At 39.7% G+C, this 17952-nt stretch overlaps 1 protein-coding gene across 8 annotated transcripts in view; it reads left to right on the top strand.

Annotated features, from left to right (window-relative positions):
- Cadps2 (calcium dependent secretion activator 2) overlaps positions 1–17952 on the top strand; it is a 486122-nt gene that overhangs the window by 230614 nt on the left and 237556 nt on the right. For all 8 annotated transcript variants that reach the window (XM_055608125.1, XM_055608124.1, XM_055608126.1 and 5 more), the window contains exon 6: positions 771–892. In XM_055608125.1, coding sequence (XP_055464100.1) covers positions 771–892 — 122 coding nt within the window. The remainder of the gene's footprint in view (positions 1–770; positions 893–17952) is intronic.

The raw sequence follows: 17952 nt of genomic DNA, 5'->3' as shown, positions 1-17952 counted from the left end.
TAAAGAAGGGAATACAAGCAGTGAAGAGAGACTGAGGAAAGATGATACAGCATTCAGCACAGCTCAGTTTTATCTGCTGTAGTTCAGCGATCAGCTTTTGTTGGGAATCAATTGAAATAGCTACAGTTCAGTTAGCTGGTGACCTGTGGTTGTTGGCTCTCTCTCACTAATGTTTGAGGCTGTTTTTGTCCCCCTCCTTGGAAATTAGACCTGTAGGGGTATATTGTTTTGTTTAGATGTAGCAGATATCCTAGTGCTGGCACTAGATAAGTTCACCAGCTGCTTTCCTCCTCCTGAATGATTCTCTTAAAATTTGTGATTTATCTTTGAGAATTTCATACATGTGGATAATGTATTTTGATTATATAGGCCCTTCAATGTCCCTCCTCCAACTCATTCCATATACCCTTTCCTTCAGCCTCCTAATTTCCAACTCTCTCATATGTGTTAGGATATGTATGTGTGTGTGTGTGTGTGTGTGTGTGTGTGTGTGTGTGTGTGTGTAATCTTCCACTGAGTCTAAAATCAGTGTGACCCGAAAGGATGTGGGTGTGAAGTCGTCCACTGGAGCACGGCCAACATGGCAGGAATCACACCACTGAAGAAGGTTGGCTTTCCCTTTCCCAGAAGCCATCGACTGCCAATAGACTTTTAGCTAGGAGTAAGCATGGCATCTCATGAACCCCTAGCTAACTATTCATGTGGTTGTTTCTCTATATTGCTGAACACTAATGACTTTACATATTAATATCAAATTGTTTTATCTTTAGATTGTCATAATGGAAGTGCAAGGCTTGAAGTCAGTGGCTCCCAATCGAATTGTCTACTGTACAATGGAGGTGGAAGGAGGAGAGAAACTCCAGACGGACCAGGCTGAAGCTTCAAGGCCACAGTAAGTTACTTGGGGAAAAATACATTTTATTTCAGCCAAAGAGATATATCTTGTTATATGCACAGTCATACAGTATTATACCTAGGAACTGTAACCATTTGGCTAGCTTTGTCTCACCGTGTTAGGATCGCTATGTGCGTGTCTTTTCTTATGCTATATATTTATAGCTAACATATAAGTATGTCATTCCCTCCCTTCCTTCCAGCCCCTTCCATGTCTCCTCTCCCAGCTCCTACCCTGTCCCTACCACCACCACCTGTGGGAGTGATGCGGATGTGGCTCTGACCACTGGGCAGAACCTGTTTGTTTCCGAGTCATAGTAAGGAATGAATGAGTTGTGGGAACCTGTGGAGATTACTGCAGTTCTGTAGTAGCTTCCACTTTCCTGTGGTTCTACGGGATACAAAGGTAGGAAACGTTGGACACAGAAGCTTGGGATGTTCCAGCGAGTAAACAGTTAACGTGTAATACCACACTCATTATTTATCAGAAATGATGAAGCTTACCTTGTTTCACCCTTTGAAAGTGACGTTAGTGAAACTGCGAAGATATTCTGCTTACGTGATTTAACTTTGGGAAGCTTCACCGTCTCTGATAATAATTGCCTGTCTGGCCTGAAGGAGTCAGATGGTCATTTGAACCCCACATGTGGAATACATCTTGTTTTTCTTTCTTGCATGCTGTCATTGTATATCTTGATCACTGAGGAAACTTCTCCTGAGATCTGGCCAGTACTGGTTAGGTCCTGAAGGTGAAATGAACAAGAATCATATTGCTTTGAAGCAGGCACTTTGACAAGATATGGAGGATTAAGTGTTAAAAGCAGATTCAAAACAGTAGCGTGGAGTCCAGAAGCCGCAATTTAAACTCTTTACCCTCCCAAGCCCTGGCCTGCCACTACCCAGCCTTTCCTTCTCTCTGGGGCCACATCCCACTCTGTTCCTGCTCTCCTCTTGTTCCTCTGCCCTGCATTTCATGAGGTCCCAAAACCACATCAAGCTTCTCTGCACTCTTCCTTCTTTTCTTCTGTAGCTAGATTCTGGTCCCTGGGAATCTCAGCTATTACTGCTTGAGAATGAACCTTGACTTCAGATAATTAACTCAGAGAGAAATAGGTATTTTCTGGATCATCTCTTTAATTTTTGGACTAACATGTTCCTTATCTGTTAATTTTTTTTGTATTGTGTGTGTCCTTTAAAAAAATAGGGTAAAAATCACAACCAATTTAGTCTTATACCTTAGTACTCACTGAGGATTTATTTAAGTTGATGGAACTTGCTTATGACTTAGCTGCAGTAAATATTTGAAGCTAATGTAATCACTGTGTAGTAATATAATCAGCTGTGTGGTCCTCACCACTGTCATCTGGGGTACATCTGCCACCTCACAAAGGAGCTCTGTAATATTAGCTGCCAACATCCACTTATCTCAGATCTAAACAATGACTGATATACTATCTGTCTTCACTTTGTTCTGGACATTTCATGTGAACAGAATAGTATAATATGTGTTCTTTGGAAGAACCCTCCCCCCCCCTTTTTTTTTTTTTTTTAGTTTATCAAGATAGGGTTTGTCTGTGTAGTCTTGGCTGTCCTGGGGTTTGTAGACAAGGCTGGCCTCAAACTCGCAGAGCTCTACCTGCCTCTGCCTTCCCAAGTGCTGGGAATATAAGCATGTGGCACCACGCCTGGCTGGCAGAGGATCTTTTATAGCGCATAGTGTTTGCATCTTATGGCGGGTATCAGATAATGTATTAGTGTGTGTGTGTGTGTGTGTGTGTGTGTGTGTGTGTGTGTGTGTGTATTTCCACATACATACCTTGCCCATCTGTTCATTTTTTGCTAATCGATGCTGGAATTGTTTACAACTTCAGTGTGTTGTGTAAAATGCTGGATACAAGTGTCTGTTCAAATCCCCATCTTTAATGATTTGAGTTAAATGCTTAGATATACAATTTCCAGGCATGTGATAATTTTGTATTTAGCCCTTTAGAGAGTAACCAAACTTTGTTATTCACTATCTGCACCATTTTTGTTTTCACTAGCAGTGATACTTAATTTTCACTGTGTACACATGCAAAAATAGTGTGTTTGTTTGTGTGTGTGTGTGTGCATGGGCAGTCCCACAATCCAATCATCTGTTAATTCTCTTTGCTCCTGTTTAAATTGAGCTTTCTGTCTCATAGGGGTCAAGTTTAAAGAGTTCTTTAAATTTTTAAGTATCGGTTTATTATTTGAGAGCTTCGTATATGTGTGCAATTAAATATGCTCTTGCGTCCTATCGTGTTCTCTTCCAGATGCATATTCTTGTTATTGTTGTCTAGTTTTTTTGTTTTTGTTTACCAGCTAGTTATTATGGCCTGACTGCTTGTGTGGGTATGGAGCCATGCACTGTTGGAATACGGGCAACCTACAGAAAGTGGTTGGTAAAAGGCATGCCACTGTTATATCAGTGGGCATACATTGCCAGTCTGGCCATTGTGGTAGCATTCAAGGTTCACAGCAAGGTCGGGGCTCTTCTCCCACAGAAGCCTCCATAGCACCTCCTGACCAAGCTAAGCAGGAGGAAGGAAGCTTCCCAGTATCACCTTCATTGTTCTATGCCAGTGCTTCTCAACCTTCCTAATGCTGAGACCCATTAAGACAGTTCCTCATGTTACAGTGACCCCCCCGTCATAAAATTAGTTTGTTGCTACTTTGTAACTGTAAGTTTACTACTATTATGAATTTACTCTTCACAAAGAAAATTGACCAAAATAGCCCTGTGGTTTTCTGTGAACACTGAGTAACTTTCAAAATGGACTGAAAGGTTTGAATGGACAGCTGCTTCCCAGGGGCCAGTCACCTAACAAACACTGCCTGCAAGCTGACCAACTGCAGCTTCCCAGTGCAGACACTTCCACCCAAACACGTCCTCCACAGCAGGAGTGAGACTTGTCTCTTCCATAATCTTTCTAAATTATGCCTCAGACACGTCCTCAAAATTTTTATTGCCTCAACAGTTTGTGCTTTGTTGGAGATCAATTCATCCTTCTGTCTGATACTAATTAAAGTGCCTTATTTAGTCCATATTTCCAATGAACTCAATCAAGAGTTTTAGCCACCACCTATTTCATTACTCTAGTTCAGAATTCTTGCTGGTAATTAGGTAGAAATAGCAAGGAAGGTTGCTGTATTACTCAGAATATAGAATTACAGAACTTGAGGCCCAATGAAAATAATGTTAACAGACAAGTTTGAGTTAAAGGACTAGTGAAGATAAAATCTAATTTGCTAAAATTTTGCCTTTAATGTTAATCCTTAAATATACAGAAGAGAGGAAGAGAATGGGGAGAATTTATACATTTGTCAAGGAAAGTTTTACTTCTGAGGGATAAAGTATAAAAATATTTTTATATAGCTTTATAGAATTTTATCATTTCCCCTTATCTCCTTCATCTGAATTTTAGCCCATGCCATTAATGAAAGCACCAAAAGGAAATGGAGACATAGCAGGTAATGATGGATGGGGACAGGAGATTTGTTATGGTCATATAATGGACAGAAATGTCCTGATGAGTCTTTAAAGGAGCTTTAAAGACCTATTTATACCAGTGATGGTCCTTCACTGAGTGCCTACCCACCCCCAGGAGCTTATGACCTCATAAACAGGGTCGAGATAGGCCTTTATACTTTGGAAATAAAGGCAATGAAATTGTTTCAAATGAACAGAAAAGAACTTATAGAATGAGATCTAACCTCATAAAATCTTTTTTTTTGTAAAGAAATGTATATTATTGTTTATAATTTTTATTTTTTATATTTATCACAGGTTATTTACTTTGTATCCCAGCTGTAGCCCCCTCCTTCATTCCCTCCCAATCCCACCCTCCCTCCCTTATCCCCTCCCTGCCCCTTTCCAAGTCCACTGATAGGGGAGATCCTCCTCTCCTTCCATCTGACCCTATCTTATCGGGTATCCTCAGGACTGGCTACAAAGTCCTCCTCTGTAGCCTAGCAAGGCTGCTCCTTCCTCGGAGGGTGGGAGGAGGAGGTCAAAGAGCCACACATTGAGTTAATGTCAGAAATAGTCCTTATTCCAGGTACTAGGGAAACTTACTTGGATACTGAGCTACCATGGGCTACATCCGAGCAGGGGTTCTAGGATATATCCATACATGGTCCTTGGTTGGATAAACAGTTTCATAGAAGACCCCTGTGCCCTGATATATTTGGTCCTTGTGGAGCTCCTGTTCTCTCCAGGTCTTACTAACTCCCCTTCTTTCATATGATTCCCTGCGCTCTGCCGAAGGTTTGGTTATGAGTCTCAGCATCTGCTTTGATACACTGCTAAGTGGAGTCTTTCAGAGGTCCTCTGTGGTAGGCTTCTGTCCTGTTACTTGTTTTCTCCTGCTTCCAATGTCCATTCCATTTGTCTTTCTAAGTGAGGATTGATCATCTTACCCGAGGTCCTCCTTCTTAAAGTGAAAAGCTTCTATATAGCAAAGGACACTGTAGTCAGAACAAAACAACAGCCTACAGACTGGGAAAGGACCTTCACCAATCCTATATTTTATGAGATTTTAGAAAATTTACCAAATTTAAACAAACCAAAAGGAAAACATTTGAACTGAATGTAGGTGTTTTTTCCCCCCTCTCATTTCCATTTTAAAAATCATGACAGATCATTTCCTATTATTAAAGGCACTGAAAGTGACATTTTTCTTAGAACAATGCTGATGATATAAAGCAAAACACAGCCTAAAGAGACTAACATTAGCCAAAATGAGGCATTAAGTGCATTAAGAAAATATTTGTAATTTAAGAAAGTTGATACAGCGTCTTCATAATTGAAGATATGATAAAATGAGAATTTAGAGTAAAGTTTCAGGCTGTAGCTGGAGAGTACACCTAAGTTCCACTAGAAAACAATAGTGACATTTGGATACATGGTCTCCTTAGGGTTACTTATGCGTCTGTATTAGGTTTACAGCTTGCAAGGTAACTTTTCTACCACGTTTTCTGTTTTACAGCCATCTTTTATAATTGTCACTGTTCCGTGTGATTGGGCAGCCCTTTATTGTATTGGCTACTAAGTTTTGCAAGGCATGAGTAGACCATAGCTTCTCAACAGTAATACAGTGCTGTCTGTCCTCTGAGGTTAGGGTTCTCTTTCAAATGGTATCCAACACCCAACAGTACATAAGCAGCGCGTGGTGCTCAGCATGCCTGTAATTTCAGCACATTGAAGTTGGAGGTGTCTCGTGTTTATGTGTTTTATAATTTCCATGCCATTTTAAGTACAAACAAACAAATCAAAACAAACAAACAAAAAATTAGCTATACAAGTTCAGGGTCTTTTTACCCTTGTCCTTTCGATCTCCTCAGAAAGCTTGCAATAGGGAAAAGATATTGTAATTTGGCCTTTTCATTTTTTCTTTGAGAAGAAATAGAAGGAGATAGGAGAGAAAGAGGAGAGTAAAGAGAACTTACATGCTTGCTTTCTTGACTGACTGACTGGCTGACTGACTGATTGGCTGACTGATTGATTGATTGATTGGTTGATTGATTGATTCATATATTCTAATCTGTTCTAGAACTCACTGTGTAGCCAAGGATGCATTTAAACTTTCTGTTATCCTGCTTCCAACTTCAATGTGCTGAAATTACAGGCATGCCGAGCACCACACGCTGCTCATGTACTGTTGGGGGTTGGATCAAGGGCATCCTACATGGTAGGCCAGCTTTACGTCAACCAACCCATGTTGCCATTCCCATTCTTCTTCTTTGCCTGCTCGTCCGCTCATTCTACAAGGCTTCCTTTGGGTTTGGGTTGAAAAGGAAAGAAATGGGGAAATGACTTTCTCTGTATATGCTCTTTGTATTTATCTCTGGTTGGTACGAGCCTCTTTCTTGGCAATTGTCCATATACTCTTTAGTGCAAGTCTTTGAAGAAGCCTGTCTCCCCCATCACCAATTCCTCCATCTTCTGCTGTTGTCACATTTTTCATAGAATGATGCAGTCCAGGACTGCTCTTATTGTTTTTCCATGGGGCTACTGGATTAATGGTATAAAGTATGTATCCTCTTTTATGTTTGAACTTCATTAACCTAGCAGAAAATCAAATAATGGGAAGCTCCTTGAAGACAAGGTCTGTATAGTATAGCAGCTGGTTCTGCATTGGCACCAACACAGCAAGAGATCTCAGCCGGGTGCTTACCATTTCTAGAGCCAGAACAGGAAGCTTCTTGTGAGAAAGTGCTTCTGAGGAATGTCAGGAGATATAACCATCAAGTTTTACCAACATGACTGCCTTAACACAAGCTAAACTAGTACAATGCCAACAGTCATGAGAAAGTGGACAGGAGAATGTGCAATTCCTAACCTCTACCCAACCTACACAAAGGACTACAGCAAACTAAGAAATGCTGAGAGTGAGAGAAATAGTCTTCTCCAGAAAAGAGGAGATTATCCAATACCCAAGGGTTAACCCTGAAATCATACATACAAGAATACTAGTTGTTCTCTGTCTTCTTCTTCTCCCTACCCCAAACTCCTGTATTTCCTCACTTTCTGTGGAAAGCATTCTCTTCAAGAGACCAATTCTTTTCTTGTGCTTGTTTTCTTGGGCTGGCATTACATAATCATGTTTGGATGCTTGCCATTCTGCCTGAGACGGTGTTTTCTAAACTGAGATGTGAGACCTCCTTGATAAACAAGATAGTTTGTTTCTCAGAGAATAATTCAGCCTAGTGCTAGTGTTAGTAGAATTAACATATGACTCCTCTGCCTCCATCCCTTCTAAAACTCTTCAGTCTAGGAGAGGGCCCATTACCTGTGAAACCTCTTTCTCACCCTCCTTTTCAACATTGTTCTTTTCCTGCTTTCCAAAAGAAAACTATCCATCTCAGCCAGCTTCTTCCTTCTATATTGTTCTTCCCTAGAATGGAAAATCCTCCAGGGCAATACTCAAAAGGAAAAAAAAAATTACTATTGATTTTGAGAAAGTGATTGACTTATGATACAATAAATCCTTTTGCAAATTAGAAGTCTTCCAGTACTTTGTTTTCAAAGTTGATGGATTTATTCAAGTCTTTACCTGCTAAATAATTGAAAGCTAGTCTTTGCCTGTTAATCGCTGTATGCCTAGGAGACATTTAAATGGAAAGTAAACAAATTGATGGCCATTACTGTTATAATACTCCCTTGTACTCATTTTCTTTGTTCTTTAAACAGAAAAGCTAAAACCTGGATTAAAATCTATGCTGAACTCTGCCTCAGTCTAGCATGAAACACTAGGCAGCTATAGGCATGGCTCTTCAGGAAACAAAGCATGAGCAGTTTGTTTAAAATGTGTGTTTAAGAAATGCGTTTTCACTTTATCATTTATGCTGAACCCCTGAGCACTAGTAATCCTCACAACTAAATTCAGGAGTTTTAGCATAAGAACATTATGGTTAGAGCATATAATCATTTTCTATATATGTTTGACATAGATAAGATCCTCATCAAAGCATGTTCTCCCATTAATATGCATTATGATCAAGTTCTCAGTCTCTTGAGAAATAAAATCAAAGTAGCAGTTCCAGGGAAAAGAGAATAGTGTGTTTTTGTTATCATCGTACTGTTCCATTGTAAATGGAAGGTGCTGTAAATGTCACAATGCTGTAAACATTAGATGTAATGGACTCTACTTAAGAGGACCACTGTGAGCCCTAGAATATCATGGATTCTATTTAAGAAGAACATTGTGGTTTTTATGTTAAATGTCAGTGTTCAAAATACAGCAGAAATCATCCCCTTTGCAACTTTTTAGTTTTACATCAAAATTTCTAAATGTCTACCTACCAATGTGTGAAGATTATGTAGCTCTGCAGAAGGTTTGAAGGCTGCTTTCCTAAGGCCTACTATACACTGGAGTTGGCACTGACTTAGTACTAAGTTTTGAGGTCTGGATTATTTTTACCACAATCTGCAGGGAATCCCGTGCAGGCAGGGATGCCCTCTATCTCAGCACAGTCCTACAGACCAGGAGAGATGCCTCGACCCATCTACTGCTGTGGTACAGATCTTTCCTAGATCAGAGCCATCTAGGGGCAGTGAGAAATACATCTAGTGGGACACAAAAAAAGAATGCTTAGATTACTACAACAGGTGGAGAAGTAACAAATGTTAGTACTTTGGCCAGTATAGTCTGAAAACTCTAGGAATGAAGAGAATGATATGGAAGCATGAAGCCGTTTGAAGAGATCTCGTTGAGCACCATTTCATGCTTTGTTAAATAAGTTTATAATTTGAAAAATGGCCAGATTTTTAAAATATACGTATAAACGTTTAAAATGTAAATACATAGGGTAACAGTTAAATAATCTTTAAAACAGCTTCGTGTCCATGGTGGTCAATATTTGTGGTGTGTGATTCCCACCGTGTTCTAAGTGGCACACAATTATGCAACCAATCACATAGTTGGTTTAGTTTATCTGTTACTACCAACACCTTTGCACATTAGTTCTCCATAACTTGTCCATCTTACATCTGAGCATTTTGTATCTTCGAATGTCCCTCATTCAGTCCTGCCCCCTGTACTTCATCTTCCTCACCCCACACCCCAGCAACCACTGCTGACAATCAGGGTCTTTCACTGTTTTAGTTTTCCATGTACATGAGGACATACAGCAAGAGACTTGTGTAATGTTTCCAAGTCTCATAATCTGAAAATGTTGATTCCCATGTTATTGAGGTGGGCGTTTATCAGGATAACATGGGCTCCTGATGAATAATGAAATATACCAGAGTATAAATCCTAGCATTGGCATTGATTAGCTGTGCTATCATGGATAGATACTTAAATCTCTGAATCTGTTTCCTCATTGGTAAAAGGGAGACAACAATAAATATTGGAAGAAATGTTTTGTGAATTGAAGTATATATATATAGAAATTTTCAACTCCACTCCTCTTCCTTTGTCTCTTTCTGTATCTGTTAACCTTTTCTTGTTTCCTTGTGTTTTCCTCTGCTCAAGCTTCCGTGTTTCTCTTATCTTTAAGCTTTTTCTCTTTGCATTTTGTTTTTAAATCGGGAATTTTTAGAGTATTGTGTGTATGTGTGTGCGTGCGCGCACACACTAATCTTAATGAAATACTCAGTGATCTTGACAGCATCGAACAACATTATTTTGTGAAGTGAAATACGCTGTTGTCCTTTGAGTCCTTCCTGCGGTTTTTGGCTTGGATATTTTTGTTGTTGTCTGATATTTATTCAGTAAGCGCTTTTCTTTTTTAAAGATTGGAGAGTTTGTCTCCATCAAATGGATGTGGTTTTCAGCATGAATAATGCCCCTGTGTCAGTTATGATGGGAAAACATCCTTTGGTTGTCATGTGTTGACTATCAGCATTGGTTTTGTTTCTCAGTTGATGTCATAGAGGATTTATATCTGTTCTGGTAAAACTCAGCTGTCAAAAGATCTCTAGTGCTCTGTTGTAAATTTTGGCAGAAACGTTGGAACCGTATCTCCTGTATTGGCATTGTGTTAATATATTATGTCCAGGGCACTCAACTGTTACATATTTTAGAGCTGTGGAGTTGAAATGCAGCTGGGAACCCCCACTGGGAACATGGATCAGCAGAAGAAAGCCTGGTCTGATAACAAAGGCAACTTTTCATTAGCAGGATCCTATAGATACAAGAAAATCTGAACAGTTTTGTACGAACACCTTGGAATCTTATTCTTTTCCTGTTACAATCATGTACCTAAGATGGGGAGTATTTGAAGAAAAGAGACTTACTAGAGCTCAGTTTCTGAAGGCTCAACATTCAGACAGCATGATTCTAGTTCTGGTGAGTCCTTCTGTCATCATTGCATCCATAGCCTCACTGCGGGCTCCCCTGTGAGATGGAGGGTCACATGGTAAAGCAGAAAGTCACAGAAGGACTGACCAAGCTTGCTTCTTTATAACAAGCTGCTAGTGCAGCTTAACCAGATTGCCTTGGGAGCTACACCATTACCTCACTCTCCCCTAGGCTTCGCTTCCACAGGGCTGCCACACAGAGGACCTGCTCTTAACACTCTCCCAGAAGCAGCGGGAGCCAGGGAAGAGGTCATAACCACACCATAACAAACGCCTTACACTCTGTTCATGTGGAGAAGGAGGTACAGAAAGTTGTTCAAATAAATCATTGTATTCAAATAGCACTGGTTAGCTGAAGGAGACCGGAGCCTCAGATGCCATGCCTCCTTAATCCTTTGTACTCGAGTGCACAGCCCTTCCCTGGTCTCCCGCTGGCCCCAAACTCTGATCAATGCCTTAAGACCAGTTTAAATTCAAAGCAGTTGATCTAAGAGCACACTCTTATATTTTGAATTTTTATTATTTATGCTTTTGCGTGGATATGTGCATTCATATGTACACAAATGGGGACACACATATGGACATGCATATTGGTTTGTGTGTGGGAGCCATATTCTACTCCCCAAGGGCATCCACCTTGCTTTTTGAGAGAGCATCTCCCATTGGGGTAGAGCTCACCAAGTAGATTAAGCTGTCTGGCTAATAAGTTGTAGGGGTCAGCCAGACCCTTCCTCCTCAGAGCTGAGATTCTAACTGTGTGCCATCATGCCCAGCCTCCGTTTTTTTGTTTTATTACCTTGGTTCTGGGGACCAAATACAGGTCTTCATGCTTTTGAAGCAAATACCAACTCCCCATTCCTATAAGACTTTTTAAATTAAGACTTCTTTAATATTAAATACTAATACATGATTGCATATTTTAGTTTGTATATTCAGTCTAGTGACATATATGGCCTTCTAGGAAGTTTGTCATTCAAACCCCTATTGTTACACATTTAGAGTATTTTTCAGTGAAGTGGTTGTACGAAACATCATTATAGTGCTTGTAATGAGATTAAGGTGCTGACGAGGTGACACAGGATATAAGGGAGCCTGGCTAACTCTCAGCCCAAGGGATCAGATACCTCTGGCGTCTGCAGGCACGTGAGCTCATATGTACATACACACACACACACACACACACACACACACACACACACGTAATTTAAAACAAAATAAATCTTTGCAATTGGAGTTTTTGTGTTTACTCTACACCACTTATTCATACATCCAAATGGATATGCAAATTTGAAAAAAAATTGAACTTTTTTTTTCTTCCCTCATTTGCTCATAATTATGATCTGTGCATTACCTAATTATATGCAGAAACATTCATCCCCAAATGTCTTAATGACACTTTCGCCTTACTAAAGCATTTTTGTGAATATGTCCATTACATTAATTTTTCTTTATATTTTCAATAATATTTTTGACACCAGGTCACTTAGTAAGATTGAGGGCAAGTTGATCGGGATTTTTTTGTATTTTTGTTTTTATTTGTATTTTTTTAACTTTTTTATTTTTTATTAATTACACTTTATTCATTTTGTATCCCCCATAAGTCTCTCCCTCCTCCCCTCCCCATCTCACCCTCCCTCCCCTTTCTGCATGCATGCCACTCCCCAAGTCCACTGATAGGGGAGGCTCTCCTCTCCTTTCTGATCTTAGTCTATCAGTTCTCATATGTTTAAAGAAGTATATAAGTTTTGCATGAAACATGTATGCATGTACCATTTGTACATATGTGATGTGGTTATATTCAACCAATCAACATACATATTATCACATTCTTTTTATGAGAACATGTAATAACTTCTTTCCTAGCAAGCTTTCATGCAGCTGTCCATCATTGACCGGATCACCATCTGCACCACAATTCTCTTGAAATTGGTTTGCTTATCTGACACTTTGTATCTTTTGATTAGAGTCTTTAAAAAGCACACAGAAATCTTAATGCTACCTAAAATCCTTAGACCTAACATTTACAGAGTGCATTATAAAGAGTATATCCTCATGAGAACTCATGTCATATTTCCAGGATTAATTGAAGGATGGCAAATGGAGGCATAGTGAGAGTTACAAATAAAAAGAAAAGAGTTGGCAAGATTGGGAGTAGCAATCAAAATACATTATATATATATATATATATACATATATATGTGTGTGTATGTATGTATATATGTGTGTGTATATATGTATATATATATATACATATATATATGTATTGAAATTGTCAAATAACAAAAGACTTGTTTTCAAGGTTTAACCAGTAGGTCAGGAATAGGAGAAAAACCTTATACAAACTTGTAAGTTGTTTTTACTTCAATGTATTAGATACAGCCATAACTTAAAAGCATTCCTGTCCTTTGCTTTACAGAAGCTTTTCAGTTTCATGAGGTCCCATTTATTGATTGTTGCTCTTAGAGCCTGTGCTGTTGGTGTTCTGTTTAGGAAGTTGTCTCCTGTGCCAATTAGTTTAAGGCTCTTCCCCAGTTTTTCTTCTAAGTGGTTTAGTGTGTCTGATTTTATGTTGAGGTCTTTGATCCACTTGGACTTTAGTTTTGTGACAAGTCAGGAGCCTGACACAGAGGACCTCTGAAAGGCTCTGCCCTGCAGACTATCAATGTAGATGCTGAGACTTATGGGCAACCTTTGGGCAGAGTGCTGGGAATCTTATGAAAGAAGTTGGAAACAGTAAGATCTGGAGAGGACAGGAACTCCACAAGGAGAGCAACAGAACCAAAAAATCTGAGCACAGGGGTCTTTCCTGAGACTGATACTCCAAACAAGGACTATGCATAGAGATAACCTAAGACCCCTGCACAGATGTAGCCCATGGCAGTTCAGTATCCAAATGGGTTCCATTGTAATAGGAACAGGGACTGTCTCTGACATGAACTGATTGGCCTGCTCTTTAATTACCTCCCCCTGAGGGGGAAGCAGCATTACCAGGCCACAGAAGAGGACAAGGCAGCCACTCCTGATGAGACCTAATTGACTAGGATCAGAAGGAAGGAAAAGAAGACCTCCCCTATCAGTGGACTTGGGAAGGGGCATGCATGCAGAGGGTGGAGGAAGGGAGGGATTGGGATAGGAGGAGGCAGGGAACCATGGGGGGGGGGATACAAAGTACATAAAGTGTAATGAATAACTAATTACAAATGAAAGCATTCCTGTCTGGGAGTTTTCAGATACATCACTTGAAGCAGGTCACCATATTGGGCAGCTTCTGTAGGGTCAATGCATACAGCTTTTCCTTTTCTGTGAAATTTGACAGTAAGTAAATAAAGAGAGGAACCCCATTTCCTAGAGGCTAACTTTTTATTGGTTTAAGGAGAGACGAAGTTTGCTCTATGGGATTGTTTTTGTACTAACACATCCTCTTTTCTCCTGCATGTGTGTTCTAGAGAATGTACGATTTAAAGGCTCTCTGCAAATATCTGAGCATAACATTGTTTAACAGTTTAGGAAGACACACATTTTTTTTCCATTTGATTTCTAAAAGAACTTCATTGGCTGAAAACCACCAGAGAAACTGCACCGATATTACGTGCGCTGAAAGAAATAGGAAGGTAGTGTTAGTCAATTCTTAGAGAACTATCAGTTTCGCATTCCTGGCTCAGACTTCCTTGTTACATAAAGTGCAAGATGGATTTGGTTGGCAACGATTTGAAATCATTTGGCTTATAAAATAGCACAATTTTACCTGGAGCAAGTCTGAGCTCCTCACTGTGTTCTGATGTTTAATTTTCCTCGTCTGCCATAATATAGCTTTGCTGGCAGATGGCAACATTTGGATTTTATTGAATTTGGCAAATTCTCATAAGAATCCTCAGAAATTTTAATATTTGCATGCAAAAATATTACAAATTCCCTATCAGTCTGCCAAAGTGGCAGAGATGAAGTCTTCTACATTTTTCTAATCTCACTCCCCGTATTTTAAATGGGATAATGTCTAGGAGAAAGAGAGTAAAAAAAAATTTACAGTCTTAAGGTTGCAAAAGCTTAACCTGTCATTCAGCATTCGAGAAGTGTATTCCAAAAGTCAACAACACAGCTGCAGCTAAGGTTCCCTCCGAAAACTCAACATGGTGTGTCTAGTTGGGCAGTGTTCTGAGTCGTGTGATTCCTAAGTTCTTTGTGTGCAAATGGTTCTAGGAAACCCTACTTCTGAACCAGCTTCTAGACAGTAAGTGGAAACTCTGCTAAATAGGACCAGAACAGATAGGCCAGACATTTTTTCCAAATTCAGCTTTCAGCAGCCTGGTATCATAGGGTTATATTTCACTTAACTATTAATGAGTCGTGCTAAGCACCTACCCTACTAACCAAGAGACAGGAACGAGTTCATAATCAGGTGGAGAGCTGGGGGTCCTGATTTCTGCTGTTGCAAACTCATTAACATTGCAGAAGCAACATTATTTTTGGAAAGCCTAGGCGAGTGTGCGGACCTCATGTGATTAGTCAGTTTTGTGATGAAACTTACTAACAGATGGACTTGTTTCCTCCCTCATCAGACAGATTGGTGATTACATTAAAATTTCATCACTGGTGGTTTCTTGGACATCTCTGTGAATGCGCCACGGCTCCCCTTTTTAGAGAAGGTCTCCCACCTAGCTAGTGACCTTTGCTGGGCTGCTGCAGGTGGTGGGATCTTTAGAAGGAAAAAGCTTGCTTACACCAAGCTGGGCTTGGCTCTGCTGCTTTGACTGCATGGGGCTGCACTTTCTGTTTACACAGGGGCTAATTCCTTCACTCAGCTACCGCATGTGTTGTTTAGATTTGGTGACCCCCTGCTCTATCATGTAGCTTTCTGAGAGTCAGTATAAAAAGCATCGGCATATTTTCCAGTGATCGTTTTCTTAAAATCAGCCAAAATCATAAACATCTTTAAATAGCATATTTTTACCATGACCAAACAGCCCACAGTTTTATAAAATCACTTACATAAATTAAGATGTATTACAAGAAAGATAATTAGTATCATCTAGCAATATTTATCCATATGGCATAGATGAGCAATAACTTTATAATAAAATGTAATTATTCTCTTCTATTTAATAGGAGATGGATATAGCTTGTTCCATATTACTTTAGTATGTAATTTGTATTGTATGCAGCATGCCTATTTTGAAAGAAATTTTAACAAAAAAAAACAATAATACACACAATACAATACCAAAGCATATAAAGAAGTGGCCTCAGAGTGTACAAAATGAAAAAAATTCTGAATAACAAAACCCAGTTTTTTTATATCTAGACTAGTCATAGAGAGCAGGCCCTCTTCTGTCTCGACACCTTCAAACCCTTTAAATGTATCACATTCAAAGTAGTTACTCTGAAAAAAACAGTCTTCAAATACAGTCTTCCTTATTTCTCTACCATATGAATATGTGGTATTTCCACTTGTACAAGTGTCCTAGCTAGACACTTGGCTGATTCTGGTTTCTTCTTCCTGATCCGAACATCTGAAGCCTGCTGATTCCAACATGTTACTGTCAAGCAAATCTGTTTCTAGCTGTGTTTATCATTGTGGACACCTTGCTTCGGGCCTCACTGGGTTTGTTTTATGAAGCTCTGTTTGACACCAGCCCATAGTCCTGTTTGCATTTCAGTCCGGTTTCTGAAACACACACCTGCTTATGTAACAGCATTGCCTCCTCTGTAATGATTTTGTTTGCTTCCCGGGTGAAATTGCACAGAAAGGCTCACCCGAACCTGACCACTGACTCCCTCCAACCTGCTTGTTCTTCTCCATCTTAGATTCTCACCCCACTACTTGCCAGCAGAAGTATGTTTTCCTTTGGATAGGAGTAATTCTCGACAGCTGCAGAGGACCCAGGCACGGCAGCTGGGTTAGCTTCCCTGACCTCTGCCCACAGTTGGAAGAAGTGCCATTCTTGTCCTCTCTTCCCATCCCGTTGCATCTACCCTCAAAGGCTCAGTTTAGGGTGCTTTTCGCTGTGAAGCTTTTCTTAAACCCCTTGACTCAGTAAAACTTTGTATCCTCTTAGTCCCTAGAAGTCTCACCATCTGTAATTGTTGTCTTCCTTTACTCTTGTTCAACGCCTGTGAGCTCTTTGTAGATAGAGCCCAGCTCTTATCTAGAGTTAGATGCAGTGTCTGGGTCACTGAGCACTCTCCTTTTGCTGCATCACTTGACTTTCCCAGTAGCAGACACTAGTACTAGTACTATCTTGACTCTGTTATTGAAATATCCATTAGAATATTCAACTATAAGGAGAATAGTGATTAATAAAACCATCACTGGGAACTCACTCCCTTCCATCATCCATGAGAAAGATGAACTGGATTTCTCTAAATGTGCTTAAGGGCAGCCAGTAGCTAGCTGCTGCCATCTCAACCCACTACACAGCTAAACAGTCTGCTAAGCAGCGATATGCAATCCCTTTTCCATGACACACATCCTAAATAACACCACGTTATAATCCTATCTTACCCATGTAGGACATTATTTCAACAGCAAAAGCAGTTAGGTTATAAAAATTCTGTAATTCACCTGGGGGAAAACTCTTCCTAAATATAAAGTGGGATCCTATAACAGCTAAAGCTATTACATATCATTTTAATAGGCTATGTTGTCCTATACCAACATCTTGTAATCATAGGTAGAATATTGTGTTTAAGCAAGCATAAAACTGTGTTTGTCTTCACTTAAAAGTTTTCCACCTACATCGCGTAGTTTTCAATTTAGCTTAAATAAGTACCAACAAAGCAATAGCTAAAACTCTCCTATAGTCAATCTAGCAAGGAAATTGTAGTTCTAGAATAAATGAACATCTACTAAATTTCAGCTCTGTAAACATATACAATTTTTGCCATCAAAGGGCACAAATGGAGTTTTGTTAGGAAAATGTATCATTTATACATTACACCTAATCTAGCTAGAGTTTTTATTGTTGTTGTTGTTTTTCTCTAAACTTGACACAAGCTAGAGTCATTTAAGAAGAGGGAAACTCAGTTGAGAAACTCAATCTGGGAAGCACCAGATTGGCCTGTAGGCAAGCTTGTGGGGCATTTTCTTAACTAGTGATCCATTTAAGTGATGGTGATCACTCTTGGATGGTGATCCTGGATGGAAGAAGAGAACAAGCTTAGTGAACCATAGGGTAAGCTAGTATGCTGTGCTCTCTGTGACGTCCTCTGTGACCAGTTCCTCCAGGTCCCTGCCT

This window comes from Psammomys obesus, unplaced genomic scaffold (genome assembly GCF_907164565.1).
Source record: "Psammomys obesus unplaced genomic scaffold, mPsaObe1.curated_primary_1811, whole genome shotgun sequence".
Lineage (NCBI taxonomy): Eukaryota > Metazoa > Chordata > Mammalia > Rodentia > Muridae > Psammomys > Psammomys obesus.
This window is presented reverse-complemented; position numbering and strand designations above follow the sequence as displayed.